The 22,332-nt window shown below is 31.7% G+C and overlaps 2 protein-coding genes across 6 annotated transcripts in view; one reads left to right on the top strand and one right to left on the bottom strand.

Moving 5' to 3' along the window:
• The first annotated feature begins 306 nt into the window (after nt 1-306).
• LOC116767493 (NCK-interacting protein with SH3 domain) lies at nt 307-7,503 on the top strand. Its single transcript, XM_032657831.2, has 11 exons — nt 307-458; nt 565-684; nt 749-933; nt 1,001-1,310; nt 1,380-1,585; nt 2,221-2,454; nt 2,524-2,646; nt 3,072-3,255; nt 3,702-3,923; nt 4,160-4,332; nt 4,950-7,503. Exons 2-11 carry the CDS (start codon nt 660-662, stop codon nt 5,139-5,141), a joined length of 1,854 nt encoding a protein of 617 aa, XP_032513722.2. The 5' UTR covers nt 307-458; nt 565-659; the 3' UTR covers nt 5,142-7,503.
• Nucleotides 7,504-9,948: 2,445 nt separating this feature from the next.
• Nucleotides 9,949-22,332, bottom strand: part of LOC116767795 (plasma membrane ascorbate-dependent reductase CYBRD1) — a 38,461-nt gene continuing 26,077 nt past the window's right edge. For 4 of the 5 annotated variants that reach the window (XM_061527208.1, XM_032658292.2, XM_032658290.2 and 1 more), the window contains 4 exons: nt 14,232-14,467; nt 13,779-13,981; nt 13,332-13,501; nt 12,209-12,848 (listed from right to left, as the gene is read on the bottom strand). In XM_061527208.1, coding sequence (XP_061383192.1) covers nt 12,695-12,848; nt 13,332-13,501; nt 13,779-13,981; nt 14,232-14,467 — 763 coding nt within the window. In that variant the 3' untranslated portion in view covers nt 12,209-12,694. Of the gene's footprint in view, nt 11,932-12,208; nt 12,849-13,331; nt 13,502-13,778; nt 13,982-14,231; nt 14,468-22,332 lie in introns of those variants that run through there. The other variant, XM_061527209.1, reaches the window with a different exon arrangement.

Genomic DNA, 22,332 nt, shown 5'->3' with positions numbered 1-22,332 from the left:
TTTTATGATCTTATTGTGTACAGATTACTCATCTCCCTCGTCCGTCACACAATAACTGTTGTTTGACTGTGAACTGGAGAAAATAATTAAGAAACCTACTTTCTTTTTTGTTTTTCATAGAAATGCAATACATCTATACGTACCTATACTAATATACCTATAATATCTGCATATACCATAACTCTCCTATAATACCTGCATGCAACTTGTTCTAATTTGTAACTATAATATCTTGAAATATTGATAAATATTAGTAATCGTAAATTCAGATAGATTCAATTTTTTGTATATTTATACAATTCATTTCCAGAAAGTCCAATAAATTGTTATATTCCGAGAAAGAAGTAAAGAACAAGGTATAAGCTGTCAAATGTCAAATCTCAGTTTCGGTCTCCGTAACTGAACACTGAACTGTCGCAAAAAAATTTTCAACTAAGTATAATTTCATCTTGAAAATTGTAAGATTATTTTAAAGTAATTGTGTTTTAAGTGAAGTTTAAATCATTTAATTTACTAATTAATTTTGTTTCTGTCAATATCCCTATCAATGGGATAATATTTCAGGTATTTATGAAACCTTTCTGAGAATGCAAAAAATTCTAATGTAATCGTTCTGAATTTTTGAAGTTGTGACGATTATTGAAGGAAACGTTTTCAACATGACTGAAGGACAACTCTTAACTGGTAAGATATAGTATATACTACTTTTGTTAAATAATAGGGCACTGTAAAATATATTTTTTTTCAGATGATTTAGAAATGCTCACAGCATTATATGATTTCGAGGCAACCTTAGCCAAGACTCTGAGTTTTACGGAAGGCGATTTTTTTTATCTTCAACAAAGTAACACTAAGCAAAGAAATTGGTGGCATGTTGTTAATAGGAAAGGTCAAGTGGGCTTTGTGCCTTCAAACTACGTAACTTCAGTCAAGGTAAAATATGTTCTAATTGATCATTACCTCACCAATTTATTGTGTTAATAAGACTAATTAATTTCAGGTCGAGCCAGATTATTTTCTTTCATTCTTGAATGACTGCATAAAGAGTTTAAATGAAACCAATGCTATGACACCTCAGAAGCAAGAGACTTTGACTAAACTGTATGAAAAGAAGAAGCAACTGCAAGCTCTTGTGAAGCCCAGTAAAAAGCAAGCTGCTCCAAAACCTCCTCCCCGGCTAGATGACAACACACCTCCAAATGGTGTATCACCATCATTTGATCTGCGTCCTGTTGTGTCACAACAGCATATTTCTGAAGAAAAATCATGCTCATCGCCATCTAAATCATTGAACAGCAATACATATAAAGGTAAGATACCATCAAATATCTTTAATAAATCTATCTTTGAAAATACTTCACAATAAAGTCTGTTGCCAGATAATGATGAAGATAAGAAGGGCTATTCCAAATCTGCTTCTAATCAGTTGTCGTCGGACACAGAAAACCAGGATGACAGTCAAGACAGCAGTGAAAGCATTAAGCCAAATGCTATTTATGAAATTGTTCAAGCTGTGAGAAAAGAAACTCAATTAAGCCATGAAATGTCCAAAGTTGCTGTGGAAACTGTTCTGATCTCCTTAAGGGTATGCTCTCATGATAATACTAAAAACATTTTAAAATATAGTTCAGTAATTATTTAGTTATTATATATTTAATAAGTATAAAAAAAATATTAAGATAATAAGAAAACAATCATTGCACGAATTGCATTCAGTTGATGCTTGCATGTTTTGAATTGCAAGTATGAAGTAGTGGTGCATTTACAAGACATTGTATACAAAACACAATCTTAAAGGTTACATGGCTTTCCTTTGTAAACCTACACTACTGTGTACTAGTTCACTAGATTAATGCAATATCATTTTAAAAGTTTAAAAATGTAATTCCTTTTTATAATTGGGATTTTAAATTTTATGATATACCACACATTTCTCCTAATTTATATATTTTTTTATATGTAAAGGATTTTATAAATATGGGTGCAATACAAAAATGAATACCAAAAATTATATATAACAGTGAAAGAAAAATGACTTACAATACAAAATTTATTACTGTTTAACTCTTAAATTACTTTTCTGTCCGTTAATTACAGTACAACTCTTTACTATAACAGAAATTTTAAGTCTTTTTTTTTTTTTATGCATTATATAATGTATGTTATTGCTTGACTTGTATAAATGTATAATGTAACATTTATTAATGACTTATAACCCAGGAATTTCTCCCCGGCGGTGCTGCAAGGTCTATAATAGATGCGCTGCTACGAGAAGCAAACAGCAATATAACATGTCCAAAGAATGCTATCGATGCTGCACCAGATGCGCTACGAATGATGACAGCACTGAATGCACTATCGAAGGCAGCGAATGATGCACAGCAACGAGGCTGGGCTTTACATGACGATGCCCATGATATACAGACACAGTTATTGGAACTTATCTCAGTCATGGTATAAAATTGTGGATATATTTAAGTATATTTTCTTTTTTCATTTCATAATTAATATACTTAATTACAGTCGAATGCTGACGTCAATATATCCCAGCATGTGCTGAGTAGCCATCGTTATGCATATGTGACAACCCTTGTGCAGTACTACCAAATGGAAACACGTTGGCCGCTTAGACAGCTGCTGTTGCAAGTAAATGTTTATATCTATTGAATATTACTACACTAATATTTATAATGAAAATGTATGTAAGAGTAAATGTACAAAGATGTACGGCTGAAACAAAATCTATAGCCCTGGTGCTCTAGAAAATTATTTAGCTTTATTACATAATATGTTAGAACAAATTAATGATTTTGTTTTTGAAAGAATATTAGTCTAAGTCACCTGAATCCCAAAGGAATCTCTGATTTTATCTTATGATTGCGAACAGTAAGCTGTTTTAATAATTGTATACCTGGTTTTTGCTCAAAAACATGATAGGATTAACCAAAAATAAATGACTTTATATTGCACTATGTAATTTTTTAGATGAATCTGATTGAAAAGTAGCAAGTATATCTAAAGTTAATAGAAATTCATCTTTAATGATATAATCAATGTTTTTAACCTTAAAGGCATTTGGTGTAATGTGCGGTTTGGAACGCACAGCGCTGGCAACCCTGGCCTTATCAGCTCTGCCAGCGGAAATAGCTCGTGACATGCGTGACAACCCTCGAGCTGTCAGCCGTCTGTCGCACTCAGCGCTACTGCTGTCTATGGTGTTGTCTATGGGGGACAAACTTCCTATCACGCACTTCGGTAAGCGGAATGGTTGTTGACAACACTGGCTATGTTATATTAGTGGTAATTGTCAACCCTGGCTATGTTATATTAGTGGTAATTGTCAACCCTGGCTATGTTATATTAGTGGTAATTGTCAACCCTGGCTATGTTATATTAGTGGTAATTGTCAACCCTGGCTATGTTATATTAGTGGTAATTGTCAACCCTGGCTGTCTGTCTTCTTTAATTAATTTCTTCGTCTAATTCAAATTTTCCTTAAATAAGTTCAATTTTTTTTTTGTTTGCTCTTCTAATATCACATATTTGGTCATCTCAATCTCATCAAGATTCAGCGATTTTATTACGGAAGCGAATCAGACAGCTCAAACTTGCGAGACAAATTGGGAATAAAAGTTATACATTTAATTATTTTTTTTATATAATATTATTTATTAAACATTTTGTTTTTTTTTTTATTTCAGAACAATTAGGAGTCGACTTTGCACAATTTCTGCTAGAGCTTATAGAAAATCCTCCGGAGACAGACGTTGATGAACAAATACCCGATTTATTCCTAACATTACTCCTAGCATACAATCTTCAATTCGAGAGTCCTTTCGAAAATCTTCTGCTAAACGCTTTAGAGGTGATGAATAACGCTAAAACATTTTGTGAAAAAGTTCTGCTGTTGCTCAATCGAGAGGGTGAGTTTCTACACTGATAATACGATTAAAAAATGCCAAAAATGTACAGTCTGTCATACTAACCTTTATGGGACCATGTACGCAAAAACTGCTATCTGTATAATCGCTTAGTCCTTTGAGAGCCCGTTTGATTTGAAATAAATACATTACTCGAATTTTACCGTAAAAGTTGTTTCTGTAGCATATACTTTTTCACCAGCACTAAGTAGTATTTAATGTAAAAAATGATCTCGCAGAAGATCCGGTCCACATATTCGATCACGAACCAGCCCCAGCCCACTCCGTGCTAAAGTTGGTTATCGATTTGTTCAGTCGCAAGAAGACTGCCGAACACTTCTACACCAACGACGTTAAAGTTGCCATCGATATAGTCGTTAGGCAACTAGCAGATCTGTCGCCCGGCGATTTGGTAAGATTATATTAATATAAAGATATAGAAAAAATCTTCAATAAACTCCTCATCATCATTAGCCGCAATCGGTTCCTTGCTGGACGAAGGCCTCACTCACTGACCTCCTTCTTAAGCACTTGTCCTAAAATGGTAACTCACTCATGCACACATATAGGTACGCTACGTCTTAAATATACGTACCCATATATCCATAATTTGAAAATGAGATACATATTTGAAAAAATATATATTGTATAATAAAATTTTGTTACGAGAACTGACAAATAAAAAAAAATTATTCGTCAACATTAAAGCTAAACTGTGTAGCATCTACCAGAAACGTATTAGAGCCCGCGCACACAGAGAGCGGTCGGGAGTTCCGAGTTTCGCGTTCAGCGTTCATTAGAATATAGCGAGTCTATAACAACAACGCACACAGGGCAGCCTGACCGCGGCGCGAAAGCGGAACTCGGAACTCCTGACCGCTCTCTGTGTGCGCGCTCTCTTAGATTGCAAAATACCTCGTTATATAACGTATTTATATAAAACAAATTCGAACAGTTAGGAGTTAAATATCATAAAAATTTATTAAATATATTATGGACAAAGCTAAGAAATCTATAACAATATTTCAGCGTCGTCAGCAATACCTGAAGATACTCCAAGGTATAATCCGCAATACAGACTACGGAGCGCATTTACACCGAAGAGATGATCTCCTTCGATGCTTTGCGAGAATATTCTGCGAAGAAGGTGATATAAGCCGAGACGATCAGACACTAGTAAGAGCCATATCTAACGAATTCCCACAGTACTTTAAAGCCTAGATATGAATATAGAAATTATTATATGAATACAAATCGAACCTGTGACCCATTAGCTCACCACCGGTCTGGCCACTGAGCCGTGACGTCACAACGTTGCATGTCCCTACTCGCTTTTTCTGGTCATTAATTATTATGTAGTTAAACGATTGACATTTTAAATTATTATGTATTTGATGTTAAATAATTAAATAAAATGGTAGCTTATATCTTTACAAATTTTGTGATTATGCTGATGTGTAGATTATATTCCGATTTAAATATTTTTAAACGTTTGAAATGTTACATTTCTGAATACAATTGTTTGTATGTAGTGATGTGTGTGATTAAGATACAGAGAATTATTTTAATGTTAAAATAATTCATATTTTGTGGATCCTATATGAAGGCGTCTGTGGGTAATTTAGAAATCGGCTGTGGGCTGTTATCGCCTAATTTATTAGTGTCTTATATATCCTAGTTCATGAGGAAAAAAATGCTATTTACTAAGATATATTGTATTGTTGCACACTAAAAGCATTTATTGATTGTGAATTGTTAATAATATTATTTTATTTTTGTCTGTGTGTTGTCAGATGTTGCTCTCTGCGTTTAATAATATATTTATCTGTGTGTGAAGAAAATGTATTTAAAAATAGACATTCCATAGTTATTCCAATGTTTTGAAGTACTGAAATATCACGTAGAATGCTTCCCTGTGACAATTTTTCTTATTAACTCCATTTGACGGTAAGATTATTGTCAATACTTAAATTTCTGTAGGAGCTAAAATAATTTTAACTTAATCTCAAGCTTGCATGTCTCGAATGTTTTTGTTACATGATACTAGATTTATAACAATCTAATTCTCAGCTCTTTGTATTTAAGAATAGATTATAGTTAAAAATTTATAATGTCATCAGTGTTTGTCAGATACATTTTTCCAGATTTGGTACTTCATGCCTCTTTCACACATTCCCATGACTTTAAACGCCTTTATTTTCTCGGCATTAGTTATAATTACACTATATACAAAACAGTATTATATTTCAATATAAAGCTTTATTTGAATTCTGGTAATTATGTATTTTTGGCATTTTTTATTATAATTCCAACGCTATTTGAGACATTTCATTATATTTGTTTGTTAAACAAATATTTTATAGTGTTAGTGATGCCATAGAGTATTTAAATCTTTGAAAAAAATACTCGTATATAAATTAAAAATATTAGTTTTAATGTATCTGTACTTATATTGCATGTTGCACCAAAGATTACTTAATGGCACTACAATGTTGCTGTCAATTAACATTATAGTTGCATTTCATGTGGCCTAGTAATATGATATATTTAGTTTTAGAATATAATTGTTTAAATGTTACTTAATTATGTAACCTGTCGGAAATTATCAGAATTATACGCGACTATAAAGCAAGTGGATGGCATGAAATTAATTCAGCCAGTTCCATTAACAGCGCCATCTATGGAACATGTATTGTATAAAAGAAACTAATTTGAATTATTAACTGTTAGTTGAAATTCATTGGAACGTAACATAGAGATTATATTTTAAGAATAAAATGTTCGAATCTAAGAAGATCTAAGAAGAAATATTTTAAATTTTCTATATAAATTATAATCAGATTCCTAAAACATAGTTACCGACCAATATAGCAGGGTTTATAGACACATAGTATTTTTTTTTAACCGGATTAGAGTTCAGATTGTAATAAAATTATTCGAGTATATAAAAAATATGATAAAATGATATTCTTTTATTATATTAAGTTTTAAATTATACGAACGGTCCATACACCGTGTAATTAATTACACATCTTGTTATTACAATCTATCTTGTTAACAAGATGTTTTTTAAGTTAATCTGAAGTATTATTTTCATCGCCAATGCTTAAACAAATGCTTCTCGAAACATCTATTTAAAGTCACCCAAATACTGTCTGCCTTTCAAATACGGAAATCGAAGCCGTCTTGTACGAGAAAATGCTCTGGATATCTCACGCTCAAGATTTGCCAAATTTTTTTAGGGTAGTTTAATGTTAATATTTAAAAAGCATTGTGTGAATTTCTTTTAAATGTTCGAACGCAACCGTCTACCGCATCTTGTGAAGCGAATTACTCTTACATGTATATTAAGCGAGCGCTTGTGATTTTAAAATCTTATTATAAATCTAGTGAGTGTTTTATTTACTATGAAATAGCAAATTTAAATGTAATATTTTGTGACGTAGCTGTAACTAAAGTTGTTTTGTCGGAGACCCGTTAGATGTGAGACAAACGTCAAAATTATTCAATGTATAAAGAATACCTATATCTTTATAATTAAATTCAAAATGTTACGAAATTAAATGATTGCTGTCAAAATGTAGTTTTTTTTTTACTTTTAAGAACTGTTTTGATCACGCCAAGCAATTTTTATGAAAACATTGATTTGGCATCGACCCCTCTACTGCAATGCATCTAAACTTAAATTGCTAAAGTTGAATTTTTGAATAATATCCTGATAGTTTATGCTTTTCCCTATTGTATTAATAATTTTCTTAATCAAAAAAGACTGATGCCAGTGAGTTAAAAAATATATATTGATGCTTAAATAATAGCACAGATTAGACATTATAAATTATAGTTCAGTATAATTTGATTCTGATATAGTCAAGAGTTATTTGTATTTTCATATTTTCAAATTTAGAATCAACGTTCAATAATTTCATACTGGCAAAATGGCGGTTTATCAGTGCCGTGCACTCATAAGCACTGCATATCCTACACGAAAACCTATTCGATAAAATGTTTAAAGTGCCATCTATATATCAACAGTTAAACTAATTTCAGCCGGCCGCTATTAGTGCTACTTTCTTCTCTCTTACTTTGATACGGAATAACTCCTTACAAATACTTCACGTCCATAGCGGCATTGTATTTAGAAAATATTTGTATGTTGTGTGAAAAACATGTAAAGGTTTTAAAGGAACTGCTAAGGGCAACCCGATAATAATGTGTAGCTTAAATTAGACGATTGCGAGGAAATGTTTCTTCTTGGCGATCTAAGGTTTAAAACTTTTTGTTTTTAGTATTTTAATTATATTTAATTACTTTTCTGGGCCCAAATGAATAAATTGTAATAATCTAATTACCTAGTGAGTTTATTGATGCATTATAGATAATTATGTCTATGACTGGTGTAGGGGTGGGGTCTGTTTAAGTAAATTAAATACAAGCATATATTCTGCCCTCAACACTGTGGACACCCCTAGATATTACAGCTACATAAATTTATTATTATAAACATAATGATAATTCTGAAAGAAACTTATGCGGCGCGGACAGTGACATTCGTTAAAATTTCTTATGCTGTTTATTTTGTAATATTCCCTTTGTTTGTTAATTGTTTGAAGAGCTCTGGAGAAACAAAAAAGTAGTCAAAGTAATAGAAAACAAAATTTACTTAATATTTACTTACCAATGCATATAATTATGATATGCATACCGTTTCTAGCATACATAAGCTCACAACATTACCTTTTATACTCAAAAATCTTAATACCCTATTTTTAAATTTTTCACGCTATTTTCTATAAAAATTTGTTGTCTTTTTAAAAGCTATCACAATCATCGGTTAAAAATGGTGAGGAAACGTCTTAGTGAAGGAAAAAATTGTGAGCATCGTATGAACAAAGTTTCATGTATAGTTGGTTCTGCTTATATAAGGGGTTTTCCAATAGGGACGCTTGAACTTTGACAGCTGATTGCGGCCATGTTGTTTGAGTGACAGCTGTCAAATGCAGTGTGTTATATTCATTCCGTCCTCCCAAACCACCATGGCAGGTTACAGTGTCGAGCAGCACGTGCAAATCATAAAATTGTTTTATGAAAATGGGTCTTCAGTTCGAGCAACGTTCCGCGCACTTCGCCCGTTTTACGGTCGCGATGATCGTCCTGCCGAGTCGACTATCCGTCGATTGGTGGACAAATTCGAGTCAACCGGGTCAGTTAACAATCAGCCGGTTTCCGTGCGTCAACGTAACGCGAGATCTGCCGAGAATATCGCCGCTGTGCGCGACAGTGTCCTCGAAAACCCGCGGCAGTCAATTCCGCGTCGCGCACAGGAACTCGGCCTTTCGCAGACGACAACTTGGCGAATTTTGCGTTGTGACTTGAGCCTGCACCCGTACAAGATCCAGCTGACCCAAGAGCTCAAGGTTAATGACCATAGACAGCGCCGTGTGTTCGCTGACTGGGCATTAGAGCAGTTGGAAGTTGACGCCGATTTTGGCAAAAAAATCATCTTCAGCGACGAGGCGCATTTTTGGATGAATGGCTATGTCAACAAGCAAAATTGCCGTATTTGGGACGAGACCAATCCACACGAGGTTCACCAAGTGGCAATGCACCCGCAGAAAGTGACTGTTTGGTGCGGATTTTGGGCCGGAGGCGTGATTGGTCCGTATTTTTTCGAAAACGATAATGGTGTGGCCGTCACCGTCAATGGTGAGCGATACCGGTCGATGATAACCAACTTCTTTTGGCCTGAAATCGAGAATATGGATCTGGACAACATGTGGTTTCAACAGGACGGCGCTACGTGCCACACAGCACACGCTACGATGGAAGTTCTGCACGATCAAGCGCCCTTAATGGAAAACCCTATATATATTAAAGAATCTTCAATATCTCTCTCTATATCTTTCCCTTTTCCCTCCCCGCTCCCACTTTCTCTCTCTCTCTCCTCTCTCTCTCTCTCTCTCTAGCTCTCACTATAAATAAAACAAAAGGCTGATAAATCTATTTCTACGGGGCAAATAAATAAAAGACATTATTTTATTACATGTATTTAATGTACCATTATGAATGCGTATAAATATTTAAAATTGTAAAACAGTGATAAAATTCATAACCAATACATAACTGTAATCAACACAACTATAACCAAATGATATATTTAAAATAGGTATACATTTACAAAGACGAGTTTAAAATACTGTTAAAATCTGATAAACTGATCATACGCCATGTCACTGGGCAGCGCGTAATTTAGTTTTTAATACTTAAACTAGTAAAAACAGGTACTATTTGGTTGTTGGTTCTATAATGAATATAAATCTGTACCGTGGTTGATAAAACGGGGATTTGTTATATAAAAACTTGGCCCCACTGTTTTTAAAGGGATCCAAAAAAGATAATATTTAAAATTGTAAACAGCTCCTGGCATAGTAAATATTTTAGCGACGTTTATTAAAACGATGAAACACTAACGATTACAGTCTTCGCGCGGATTGTAAAATACATTTAAAAATCGAAATTATAAAAATGCATACATTATTAATTGGAATGTCACTTCATACAAAACTTGAATATAAATAACGTCTACCATAAAAAAAGGAATACTTATTGAATACTACGCAATGATTATTCATAGAAGGTACCCCTCGTGTAAAGACATTGAGCGTTATCCTAAAGAATTACTGATTAACATGCTAAATATTATGTTATACAGGTTCATAACGAGTAACCATCGCGTTACAAAGAATTTGGCAACTTGAATCAACACTTTGCTCACACAGACACATCGACATCTAAACACGATAAAAACTATTATATCAAAATGTATTTTAAAATGCTATTGAATTTTTGATTTATATTTTTTAATGGAGAAACACGAAAACCGTCATTTTTTATTGCGATTGCTGTATTCTTAACAAGGTTTTTTATAGTATATATAGGTAATTCACTACAAATCAATCACATTCTACATCTATCGAACACTCGCACATTACGTTAATTATATACAAATTAAAACTATAATATCTTAACTTTAACCTACCGAAACGATGCTATCTCAGTACCTAACATTATATATGGCCACTGAATAATATTTTTTATTGAGTGTTCGTATTGCAAAATTTAAAATTGTTTATCCCAACGAAGACTTCCTATAGCATTATTCAGTGCAACGTCAACATTTTTTTTTTCACACAAAATGTATATAGTTCACTGTCAGACAATACATTAGAAAGGAGTTTTCGTTGGATGACTTATATAGATTTTTGTTCTTTTAAAAAATTAACGATATGTCAAATGAAACAATATTTAGAAGGTATATCCAATGTCAGTCGACGTGATATTATAATTTTGAAGACGGATCGATAAATCTCAAACAATATAATTCAAATATAGAATAAAACACAACCGCAGGAACAATCGCAACGTCACTGAGATAAAATCAGTTCAACCTAAAAATCAACAAATTGAGCTACGAATCTAATATATTAATGTTAGCGATTAATATTAACTATATTTTAGTAAAATGAGCTTCACAACTCTCCCTGATAGGGTATATTTCGTTGATTGGTTGAATTGTAACAAAGGGTATGTCATACCAAAAAATCTCAGCGTATTTCGACAATCATAAAATATTCAACTTTATGCTTAGGTAATTATGATCCAAAAACTTTTAAGCATATAGAAGAATTTACAATAATTGGTGTTGTATATTGCAGTCAAGAACGTAGTTTTTATATATCTTGTTATTGGAATTGCTTAAGTGTTGCCATATAAAAAAAATTAAACTTGATAAAAAAAACGAATGCAGGTTTTATTAGGGCAATAAAAACTACGTTTTCGATGTGAATGTATCATTAGTATGATGATTTAACTCGGATTCTGAGCCACTTTGCGAAGTCTGTATCCTCCTGTACCACGGACGGTGTACAGCACCACGATCGCCACGGCCACCACCGACATCCCGATGGCGTTAATCACAATACCCTCGGTGGACATCGAGGCGTATGTCTCGCTCCTGCACACCGCATGCCCCCGGTTAGTAAATAGGAAATTCGTATATTTAATTCAAGCGTGTAACTTTCAACAGCGGTTTTAATGGAAACTATGAGATGGTTAAAATAATATAGTCTCTTATAATATACACATTAAAAAAAGCACAACATTTTCAAGCACATAGAGTTAAAGCTAATTTAAAATAAAAAAATAGCAGCCTTTTTTAGCTCTGTAGTTAATAATAGATTTTTTTTTACGTTTTCATGCAAAGCAAACCAGTTTGAAAATCAAAAGCCGAATTGCATTATGAATATTTTATTACAACATAATTAAAAATGTATAATAATTTTATTTAAAAAAATAACGACGATTATGAAACGTTCTAAATTTAATGTTACCTAAATTACACAGAATCATTAAATTTGTATTTCATATTCTAAATAAATCTGCAAAATTTTATTTTAGATATTGATCTGATACAGATCAGAGTATACTCTTACGTACTGATATAAAAGCCTCCATTTGTACATACGTAGGTACTTTCGTCATACATTAAACTATTCTACGTTAGTCATAAACTATTACATATATATCGGGGAGTGTTACAGTTGTGACTGAAGTTTAATTCATTATCATTAATTAAACTATCCTATCAGTCAACATAAAACTTTTTTATGAGTTGATTGGTAATCTGTGGTATCTACTGTTTACGTCAATTTTTTTTTTTTTTGCGGAAATTGCCCATTGCAAGTGTCAGACTGACATCTGTCAGATTCAAAATTTATCTACAAATCCACAGAGGCTCTCATATTTCGCGGTTCCGTTTTGAACTTGTTCCTAGACACGATATACATGACGACAGCCACGATGGCTACGATGGTGACTCCAATCGCATTCAGGATGACTCCCTCGTCCGGCAGACCGCTGTACCGTTCGGCGCTGTGGATACCCATACAAACAACTAACACATGCACAGACAACACACACACATATATATGATACTGCCAATTTTAATATGCCAAAAAAAAACTTAAATAGCTTAAAAAGGAAATGTTTAAATTGCATATTTATTCCGTTTCTCTGTGGAGAATGATTGATATTTTCTGGCAGAATACTATTAGCAGTTGAACTGGACGTACAAACAGATCACAATACAATGTAACATTTTACATGCACTGATGTTTCGTATGAAAAGCTGTCCATTGACAATTTATTTGATACAAAGTCGCTAATTTTTAATACTTATGTACCTGACTTCTCCAATGGTAGCATTGCTAGAGTAAAATGTTGTATGAGTGTCGTATAAAGTACTAATGCTCTAATTAAAACCATAAACTAGATATTTGTCTAATTTTGTTCGTTAATAGTATTAAAATAAATGAGGGTTTACTATAAAAGTAATATAATAGGATGGTATCTTACCCCAGAGTGAAGAGAGCCTTTTCGGTGAGTCCAGTAAGACAAGCGCATACTCCAAGAACAAAGGTCAGAATTCCAAAAGCGGCGTGAATTGGCACCAACGAAGCACGGAAGTTCGCGGTTCCTTTGTTACAAATCAATAGCAGGAGAAAACTGAAGAAACCAACCGCATACTGGAAACAAAAACTTTGTTAAGAAACTTCCTCCGGAAGCTACTTGTAAACTTTTAAATTTCACTAGAGGAAGTTAGAAAAATTGTTTTATAAAAACGTCTCTGTTCAGACCGCGCTGTAATTTAATTAATCAATTTAATTTAAAATGAAGCTTATTTAATTCATTTTCGAATATTCTTACAAGAAAAAAGTAGTTTTATTAAAATATATATTATTTTAATAGTATCTATCATATTTTATGAAGAGGTCTCTTTGTATATAATATTTTTTACTATACCTGAATTCCGAAGAGTCCCATAGCGACCAATCCTATCCAGCTATGAAGGGAATAGAAATTATTAATCCCCTTCTTGTTATGGAAGTCTAATACCGCGAGGAAACCGATCACGATGCATGGGAACGCCAATGCATGGAAGATAGCGTGCAGAAGTTTCACGTAAATACGTCTGAAGCAGCGGCAGATGCGGTAGAGCAGCACCGCTGGAATAAAAGGAAGGGTTAAAATTTCAATCTCTTTGTTGTGTGTCAGGTTTTGTGTTAGATAAAACGTCACTTGAAATGTACTCGAAAACCGATATTACTATGCATGCGGAAATTTCTCTGTATATCTTTATATCGACCTTGAACTAGTATGTGATCATTACCATATTATTTAGAATTTGGACTCGAACACTAAATATTTTGAATAATCTGTTGCATTTGTTATTGACAAAATATTGATATCACTTACAAAAACCGCTAAAGGTGACAAATCCAGCCACCATGAGCGTTGGGTGCAGATTGAACTGCTTCTCGGGGATGTCATCAGCCCAGCCATAACCTTCTCGGTAGAAAAAGGTCCAGAAGATAGTAAGTCCGGATACGCCGATGAGCAGCACCGTAGCAAGGGTGATGATGAGGGCATACTCGCACCACTCGCAAGCCCCACGCTCTTGTTCATCAGAATCATAGGAACGGCTGCGTTGTCTGCAAATAGTATTACATTTAATACATGTTTATGCACAAAAGGAAAACATGTAAAGCTTTTATTAACTCTTTATATGAATGAAGTTTCTTCGGAAACATAGACACGCATCAGGAAACCCGTTTCAATGGTAACGACTAACTAATGCAACACGGCAGGTTTCAAAGGAAACCGCAGTCATTGATACAATTTCTATACCACTTGTAACCGCGTCGCTCAAGAGTTTACCCATCTAATATTACCTCACGGTTAAGAAGATCGTGTTCTCTAACATCCTCACCGTTATGCTAGTTTCCGTCTACTTCACAATAGCGTTTTAATGAAACTTTGTACCTACTTATATCAAAATAGATTGAGTATAAAAATTTGTACTTAAACATTCAAGACTAATCTCTTAATAGTTTACTGTTACATTACTTTCTATTCTATTCTCTTATTTAAATGAGATTTAACTTTTACACATCTTATGTAGAAGATTATCATATTTTCCGTTTAAAAACAAAGGAGAAGATGCCTGCTTGGGAGTAATTATATCTTTTCGGATTTTGTGGACACAACAATTTTGATCAAAATTTGTATATAAAATTCTGTTACTAAGCGCCTTTGCGGGAATGATTAAGGTTTGCGTGTTTTTATCGTCAGAGCTCACAAAGGTGTCGAGTATCTCAAGATCGCCGGATGCTGGAGAGACATCATGGAACATGTGTGACGACATTGTATACATCCAAAAACTATACATTAATATCAACGTGTTATATATCAGGTTATGAGGTTATGAGGTTTCGCAAGAAATTTAATAATAATAAAATAAATCATCATTTTATGTTTTATAATAATTTTAATTTAAATCGTCTGTTTTTTTGAAGCAAAAGCATTTCACTTAATAGATAAAGCTTTTATACGCATTGGTTTTAAATATTTTTCAATCGAAGATCTACCATCGATATTAATTGTACGATCGTTATTAAAATTTCGGCCATAAACTATTTTTGTACCATCATAAGACCTTTTCTTAATGGAAATTTTTAACACATGATTTTATTATAAATTTATTAGTTTTGTCGCCTGCAGTTCCAGTTTATGCATTCTATTTTGAAGTGAAGTTTAATTTGAGGTATGAATGGAAACCAAATTAAGTGTGGCATCCTATTTCATACTAATTAAGTGACGGGAAGAGACCAATGAAATCGGAGTCAGGTCTTCTAGTGAATGTTAGGCTGTTCTTAGATATTTATTGCGTCTTTGTGAGATGTCCATCGGTTTGTCCATGGCCAGATAACGGGGCAATTTGACACGGCCAGCGAGGTACTCGTGATAGGTCATTTGTGAAAGTAATGCGATACTCATGGTGCTCGCACATACGTCACACGTGTAAGAATGTTAACAATTTGGTCTTTTTCTTATTACGCTTAGTGTAACGATTAAGAAAATGTTAGACTTCGAGTAAATTGTTAACTATCAGCGGTCGTTTAGTTAATTAGTGTTCTCGTGCGGGATTAGATTATAAACTGACTCAAGGTTAATGACTAATGGATTGGTACTAGTCACATGTTTGAAATATTCATTTAAAAGTTCGTACTACATTTAGATATGTTTCATTGAAAAAATATATTTTAGAAAATATATATCATATTATAAAGATATTCTAGACTTAAGAAAATTCCTAAAATAAGCTAATGACTCAAAAAGAAATTAGATACAAAAGAATCGACACATTAATTTAGTATAGAAAGTTTTTTAAATTAAAACTATAGAAAGCCTTCTTTTTTTATGCTCAGCTTTATTCAGAAAACCTTTTTATAAGTGACATTTAAGTGTCATTAAAAGTATCATGAATCGAAACGTCATTTCCCGTAGTAATATGATTGACAGATCATAAAATAAATTACAAACATCCTATATTAAACCTTCTTGGAAGTATTATTTAAAAAAAAAACGAGTTGAAACATCTAGCTGTTCTACTAAAGCGTTTACATTGAGGAAAGGAGAAATGTAGCGGAGGGCCTTAGGGTATGGGTGGGGGGGTTCAATGAACTGCATCCATAGTACTACTGGCCCACTGTATTTGATATTGATGTAGTAAAGAGACGCCTGTTAAAATTTCCTAACGGTTCTTCAAACACGCATTACTAATTGTAATTACATTTTAATATCTCACTCATGAATATATAAAATTTTATGATGAAACCTGATATATATTTTTGTACATTTTTTAATAGAATTTAAATTCAAACCTATTTAAGAGTTCTTTTAAAAAAAATAACTTATATGAATAATCAAAGAAAATTTTCGATAAACGTTTTGTTGATAGATTTTTAAGATTACGTAACAATCCCAAGAACCGTTATATAAACCATAATCGGTGGAAATCTTGTTGTAAGTTTCGACGGCCCCCATGATAATAATCACGGCGGAACGAACCTTTTGAACAATATCTTCTTAGAAGAGACTCAACCTTTATAAAAGAAATTTAATTTTTACGTTCATCCAAATTTTCTCAAATGTAAATTCCTTCACTTATCTTTAGTCGATCTTTTATTTCTTAACATCAAGAAAATAGACGAATTAATCTTATGCTTAATAATATCATAATTTGGATCATATATTTTTAGAGCTATGGTCTTTATATGAAATAATAAAAAAATCACGTCGTAATCCATTAAAAATATATATAACATATTTTATCCATATATCCATATAAACACATTTTTTCACTTTCTGAAGTTCGCAAACGAATTGACCGTGAAATCTTGTCGAAGTTTTTCCAACAAAAGTGACATTATTTCAAAATTTAAACATAAATGACATAATGAGATCTAAGATTTTCGCGAGTATTCATTTAAATGAAACTACGCGGATTTTATTAGACACCTCGTCTGCTCGTGATCACGGTTGCTGCAAAGTAACCGAAACGTCGGGATTATGTAGTTTTTAAATAATAAAATCCGCGTAGTAAATCCGAATAATACTAGTTTCATATAAATGACATAACCTAACAGTTATAAGGACAGAAAACTATTGGTATATACTTACTGGAAAAATAAACTTACCAGTCTAAATAATTAAGTTAATAAAAACCTAATCTATTGAAACATTACGTTCTTTATAAAATATATTTTTTTATAAAGTCTCTTTAAAATATATGTTAAAAAAACAGGAGACATACAAATATTCGAGAAAAGTTTTCTTGGTCGCTGAAATTACAATAATTTTGTAGTAATCCTAATAAAAGAACGTTAAAAAAATCGAGAAACCATAAACTTTATTTCGATTAAATATGGCGCTTGGAGAAGAGGATATATATTCGCTCTCTACAAGACATACTATCCACTATAGAAGTAGTTTTATATAAAAATAAAATATGCACAGATTGTAAATGACCTGAGTAAAGCGTCAGATCTGCTTAAACACGATGTATCTCAAAGTCTTAGCTCTTAAGCGGATACCTTAATGATACCAAAAGGCTGATTAATAAGCAGATACTAAACCACTGTTACGAAGAGACATTTCGCAAATTCCTTTAAGTAATTAAAAAGAACCAAAATTTGAATTCTAATGTCTTTTAAATTTGGAATACAAGTCCGTTACGATAATTTAGTGGTCGATTTTAAATATTGCGTATGAATCTTGACTTTAGTCCTTAATGTTTTTTTTAAATCTTAAAACGCATAAAATAACTAAATAATTACTGGCATTTAATTAAAGAATTAATATTTGACACTTTAATTAATTGTAATAAAAAAAAACGTTATAAAAAATACCAGTAAGCAGAAACATTCCATACAAATGACAATTTATAAACTCCATTCATGAAACTCGAGCCCTTTTCATGGCTCAAGTCTGACAAAAGCGGATGTTAGAAGTCATTCAAGGCAACTTCTTATCTGACAATTTTCATGCGAATTCGTCTTTTGTATATTTAATTTTATGACAAAAAGAGCAAAAGTACTCGAATATTTTTTAGGTTAATATATTTAAACTGAAAAATATTTTAATATTACGAGATATCAGAAACAAAAAAATATATTTTATTAAATTTTCTAATAATGGCTGTATATTTTCAAGATTTTCACTTAAAATGGAGAAAAAATAAGAAAATAATAATTTTATTGTATATCGTCAATAGCAGTCATTTCATCATATAAAACTCTTCGTCACTTAAATTGATACATGAAAGCTGTCAAGATGTCACATCCCTTTTAAAGCTAGAAAGTGTAACAAGTCCCTCTAGAGTGCTAATGACAGTTATTTACTTGGCAGAAATGTTGAATGAATATTTCTCTCCAGTTTGCAAATAAATTATTGCGTTACTGTATGTTTTAGCTTTTACCGTTAATTCTGATAACTATTTCTTTGTTGTCAGTTGTTCTTGACAATTTGTATAAATGTTGCCATATATTATGAATATTTAAAAAGAAATCCATTCAAGAAAACGAAACACAAAAGCGTGTCCGTAACGAGGAAGTGGTCTAGAAAAACTACACAATTATTGTTATGCAACGTCACCATTTTCAAAGAAACGTAATATGAATTTGTTGGCGTAATCTAAACATTTCAAATGTTGGCTAACGTTCTCATTACAGATATGTTTATGGGCTGGCGAATATGCAAATTTAAAGCCATTGTTTTAAATACATATATCCTGATTAAAAATTATAATTAAACAGACTAGAGTATATAATAACAGAAGAATTTTATTTATTTAAATGCATTAACATCGTTACATAACATGTTGATTAAAATTTGACAGTGAAAGTTTCTAAACGTCAACATAATAATCTTTGCAACCGTAGTATTAAGATTTAATAAACTTACAGTATAAAATGTAAAGATATGATATATTAAGTCCCAACGTACTCGTAAAAGATACAAAGTTTTCTCGCAGCAAGCTAGTAGAATATTTTTCTTTCTAAGTTATCCTCAAATTACTCATAACTCACAGCCCTCCTTTCGTAATAAGCTTCATTGAACTATGAACTTAGCAATTGGATTTAACAAGACATCCTCGGCGATTGCAAAAACATGAATCGAAATACAGCAGACGTAATCAGAAAATAAATTCGGTCTTTATTCATATGAATTTCATGTATGAAATATTTTCTTTCATTTTATAAAAAACTTTTTCGACTTTTTAAAACAGAGAGAGGAGGCTTCAATGGCGCTCTATTTAAAACGTTTAAATTATACATTAATTACCGAGTTAATAATCACTTAATTGTAATTATAGTTAATGTGACTTGAACTAAACTATATTGAAGTTATATTTCAGTGACAACTTAGTTAATTAGATAAGTGTTAATTAAATTGAACCAGGGAGGTCCTTTGGGATCGTCGACACGTTTTGAATGCTGTCAGAGTATTCTGTCAAATCTACACAGATATGAATTTCGAAAATTTTATAGCCTTATTTAACTAAGATATTCAAGGTATCTTTAGTTTTAATTATTTCTTATCTCATACAGATATTACAGCATTAAATATTTATTATTAAACGTGATATTAATAACATTACTATAGAGTTTGTGTCTAGAAATATAATCACGTATCTCGAAGATAACTCATAAAATAAAAGGAAATATTAAAAAAAAATTATAACTTACTTACAAGCAATTATAGAGCACATTCAACAATCATATTACCAATGGATGTATTTAAAACACTTCGACAAGTCATTAAATTTTTCTACTGGCAATTTATATTTGATATTAAATAAAATGGCTGTCAATTTCAGAATTTTCGCTTTTTGTTACAATTTCATATAAAAGAATTCACAATGTAATCGATTTTCGTCAGTGGTTAGCAAATACGAATTTTATTTTTTTATTAAATCATAAATGTCATTTAATTTATAGTATTAATTTAAAAATTTAACTAACCAAGTGATTCTGACAACTTATTTTTTTTGTTTTTATTAATTTATGTGATAAGATTATCAAGCTTAAAAATTATTTAACAATAATAAAAGTTCCTTAAAATTATAGAATAAATAAAAGATACGTTTTTATATAGACTATTTCATAAAATGAAGAATTTTCTTGGAAACAAAGTGAAAACACAGGATTTAGCAATGAATGAAGCGTCTGAAAGCTTGATGTCTCTCGTCACTAGAGAGTATATAATATTATATTTGTTAAACGAATAATAAAAAAAAAACACATGCAATATTTGAGTGGTATAAATGTCGATTTAAAGATACATCAATAGCCGTGAGAGCGATGTCGATTAATTATGAATTGTGCAAAGGTCAGACGGTCAATGTGAGTTTTAACAATTCATGGCTACATTCTTTACAAACAACACAGACAACATTATCTGCGGGTGTACATTGTGTTTGTCCTGATTGATTTAGATGGACGTGACAGTAATCGTAATATAGAGTAATTATATTATTGAGTACTATAAGTTATTATACAGTAACGTTAAGCTGTAGAAATTGCTTTTCTATTTATTATAACATTATTTATAATTAAATAAACTTTTATGTTAAAACAAAATGCATTGGATTATACTTAGCATTTTAATAGCAAAAAGCGTTATATAAAACACAATTTATGTCGGTTCGAATGGTATGAAAATTAAATGAGAGAAAACCAATTAACTGGTAAAAAGGTATGAATGGTTATTAAAAATATTTATGTTAATAGAAAATCAGTGATATTTCATGTAACATAGACTTTAACCGTTGGAATATGAGAAAACGGAATTTTCAGTTATAAATTAAATAGCATTCAGTAAGGCTAAGTTCACAAAAAAAATACAACTATACATAAAGTTATGGTCTATGTGAACTATTTTTCAGCATACTAATTGGATAGGAAATACCTACTTTCAAACAGTTAGCACAGATTTCTCAGTCATAACCCCGTTATCGTCAGAGCAAGTGCTGAGATGTGCCTATAACACAAAAAGTGACCCACTGTACACAGGAAAATACCCAGAATTATCGTCTCTATTCTAATAGAGATAAAGTTTATATATTTTAAAGTACAGTTAACGGTTATATTTATCAATAATTTTCACTTGCGGCCCGCGGTCGTATTTATTTAGTCTGTATTTGTGTATCACGTTTAATTCCTTATATTTTGGGATTTATTTTTTTACAGTTAAGTTAAATATCTTTTTAATTTCTTATAGTTGGAATACGAAGGAGTATGTGAAATAAAGGTGTTTTTGTAAAATAAAACGCAAGTCACAACTTTCAATTTTTACCACAGATTATGATTATAAAAAGCATGTATTCAAAATGACGAAACGTTCCACTGTTTTATAGGTTTAAATAAACATAAAAATATTAAAGGTAAAAACGATTTTACAACAAGTTAAAAAATGATATCTGTACAATATATGTATATATAACATTTTTAAGTTCAAGGGGTCAATGAACATCTTTCACTACGCAGTACTAACTTGAACAGTTCCCAGCAAATCAATATCTTCCATAAATGCAAACATTTAGCCTCGATCGTACATGTACTGTTTATAGCAATATAGTCCTTTTATGTTATAAGACATTTGAATTCCAACCTTTTTGTCGATTTGTCCGCACTAAAAACATAATGATAACTTTAGGGGCATGTCTCCGAGGAAAACAAAATGCCAGGTAACATCACACTCAACATTATTGCAATAAAAAATAATAATATTGAACGCATTTATTAAATTGAATCAATTGTATATTCTCTTCTAAAATTAAAAAAAACTGCCTTTTATACAGTTAGCATTTTCTAAATTTTATTTAAAACAAACTAATAATCGTTGAAAAAGAAACATATTACATAAACGATGATAATTTTAGAAACGATTTGATAATGTCCGTCATTTCAAGAACAAACAGTATTCAACCATAAACAAGTACCTATACATTGAA

This window comes from Danaus plexippus (genome assembly GCF_018135715.1).
Source record: "Danaus plexippus chromosome 9 unlocalized genomic scaffold, MEX_DaPlex mxdp_24, whole genome shotgun sequence".
In the NCBI taxonomy this organism is placed as follows: domain Eukaryota; kingdom Metazoa; phylum Arthropoda; class Insecta; order Lepidoptera; family Nymphalidae; genus Danaus; species Danaus plexippus.
The sequence above is the reverse complement of the archived record's forward strand: the minus strand, read 5'-3'. Positions and strand labels throughout refer to the sequence as shown.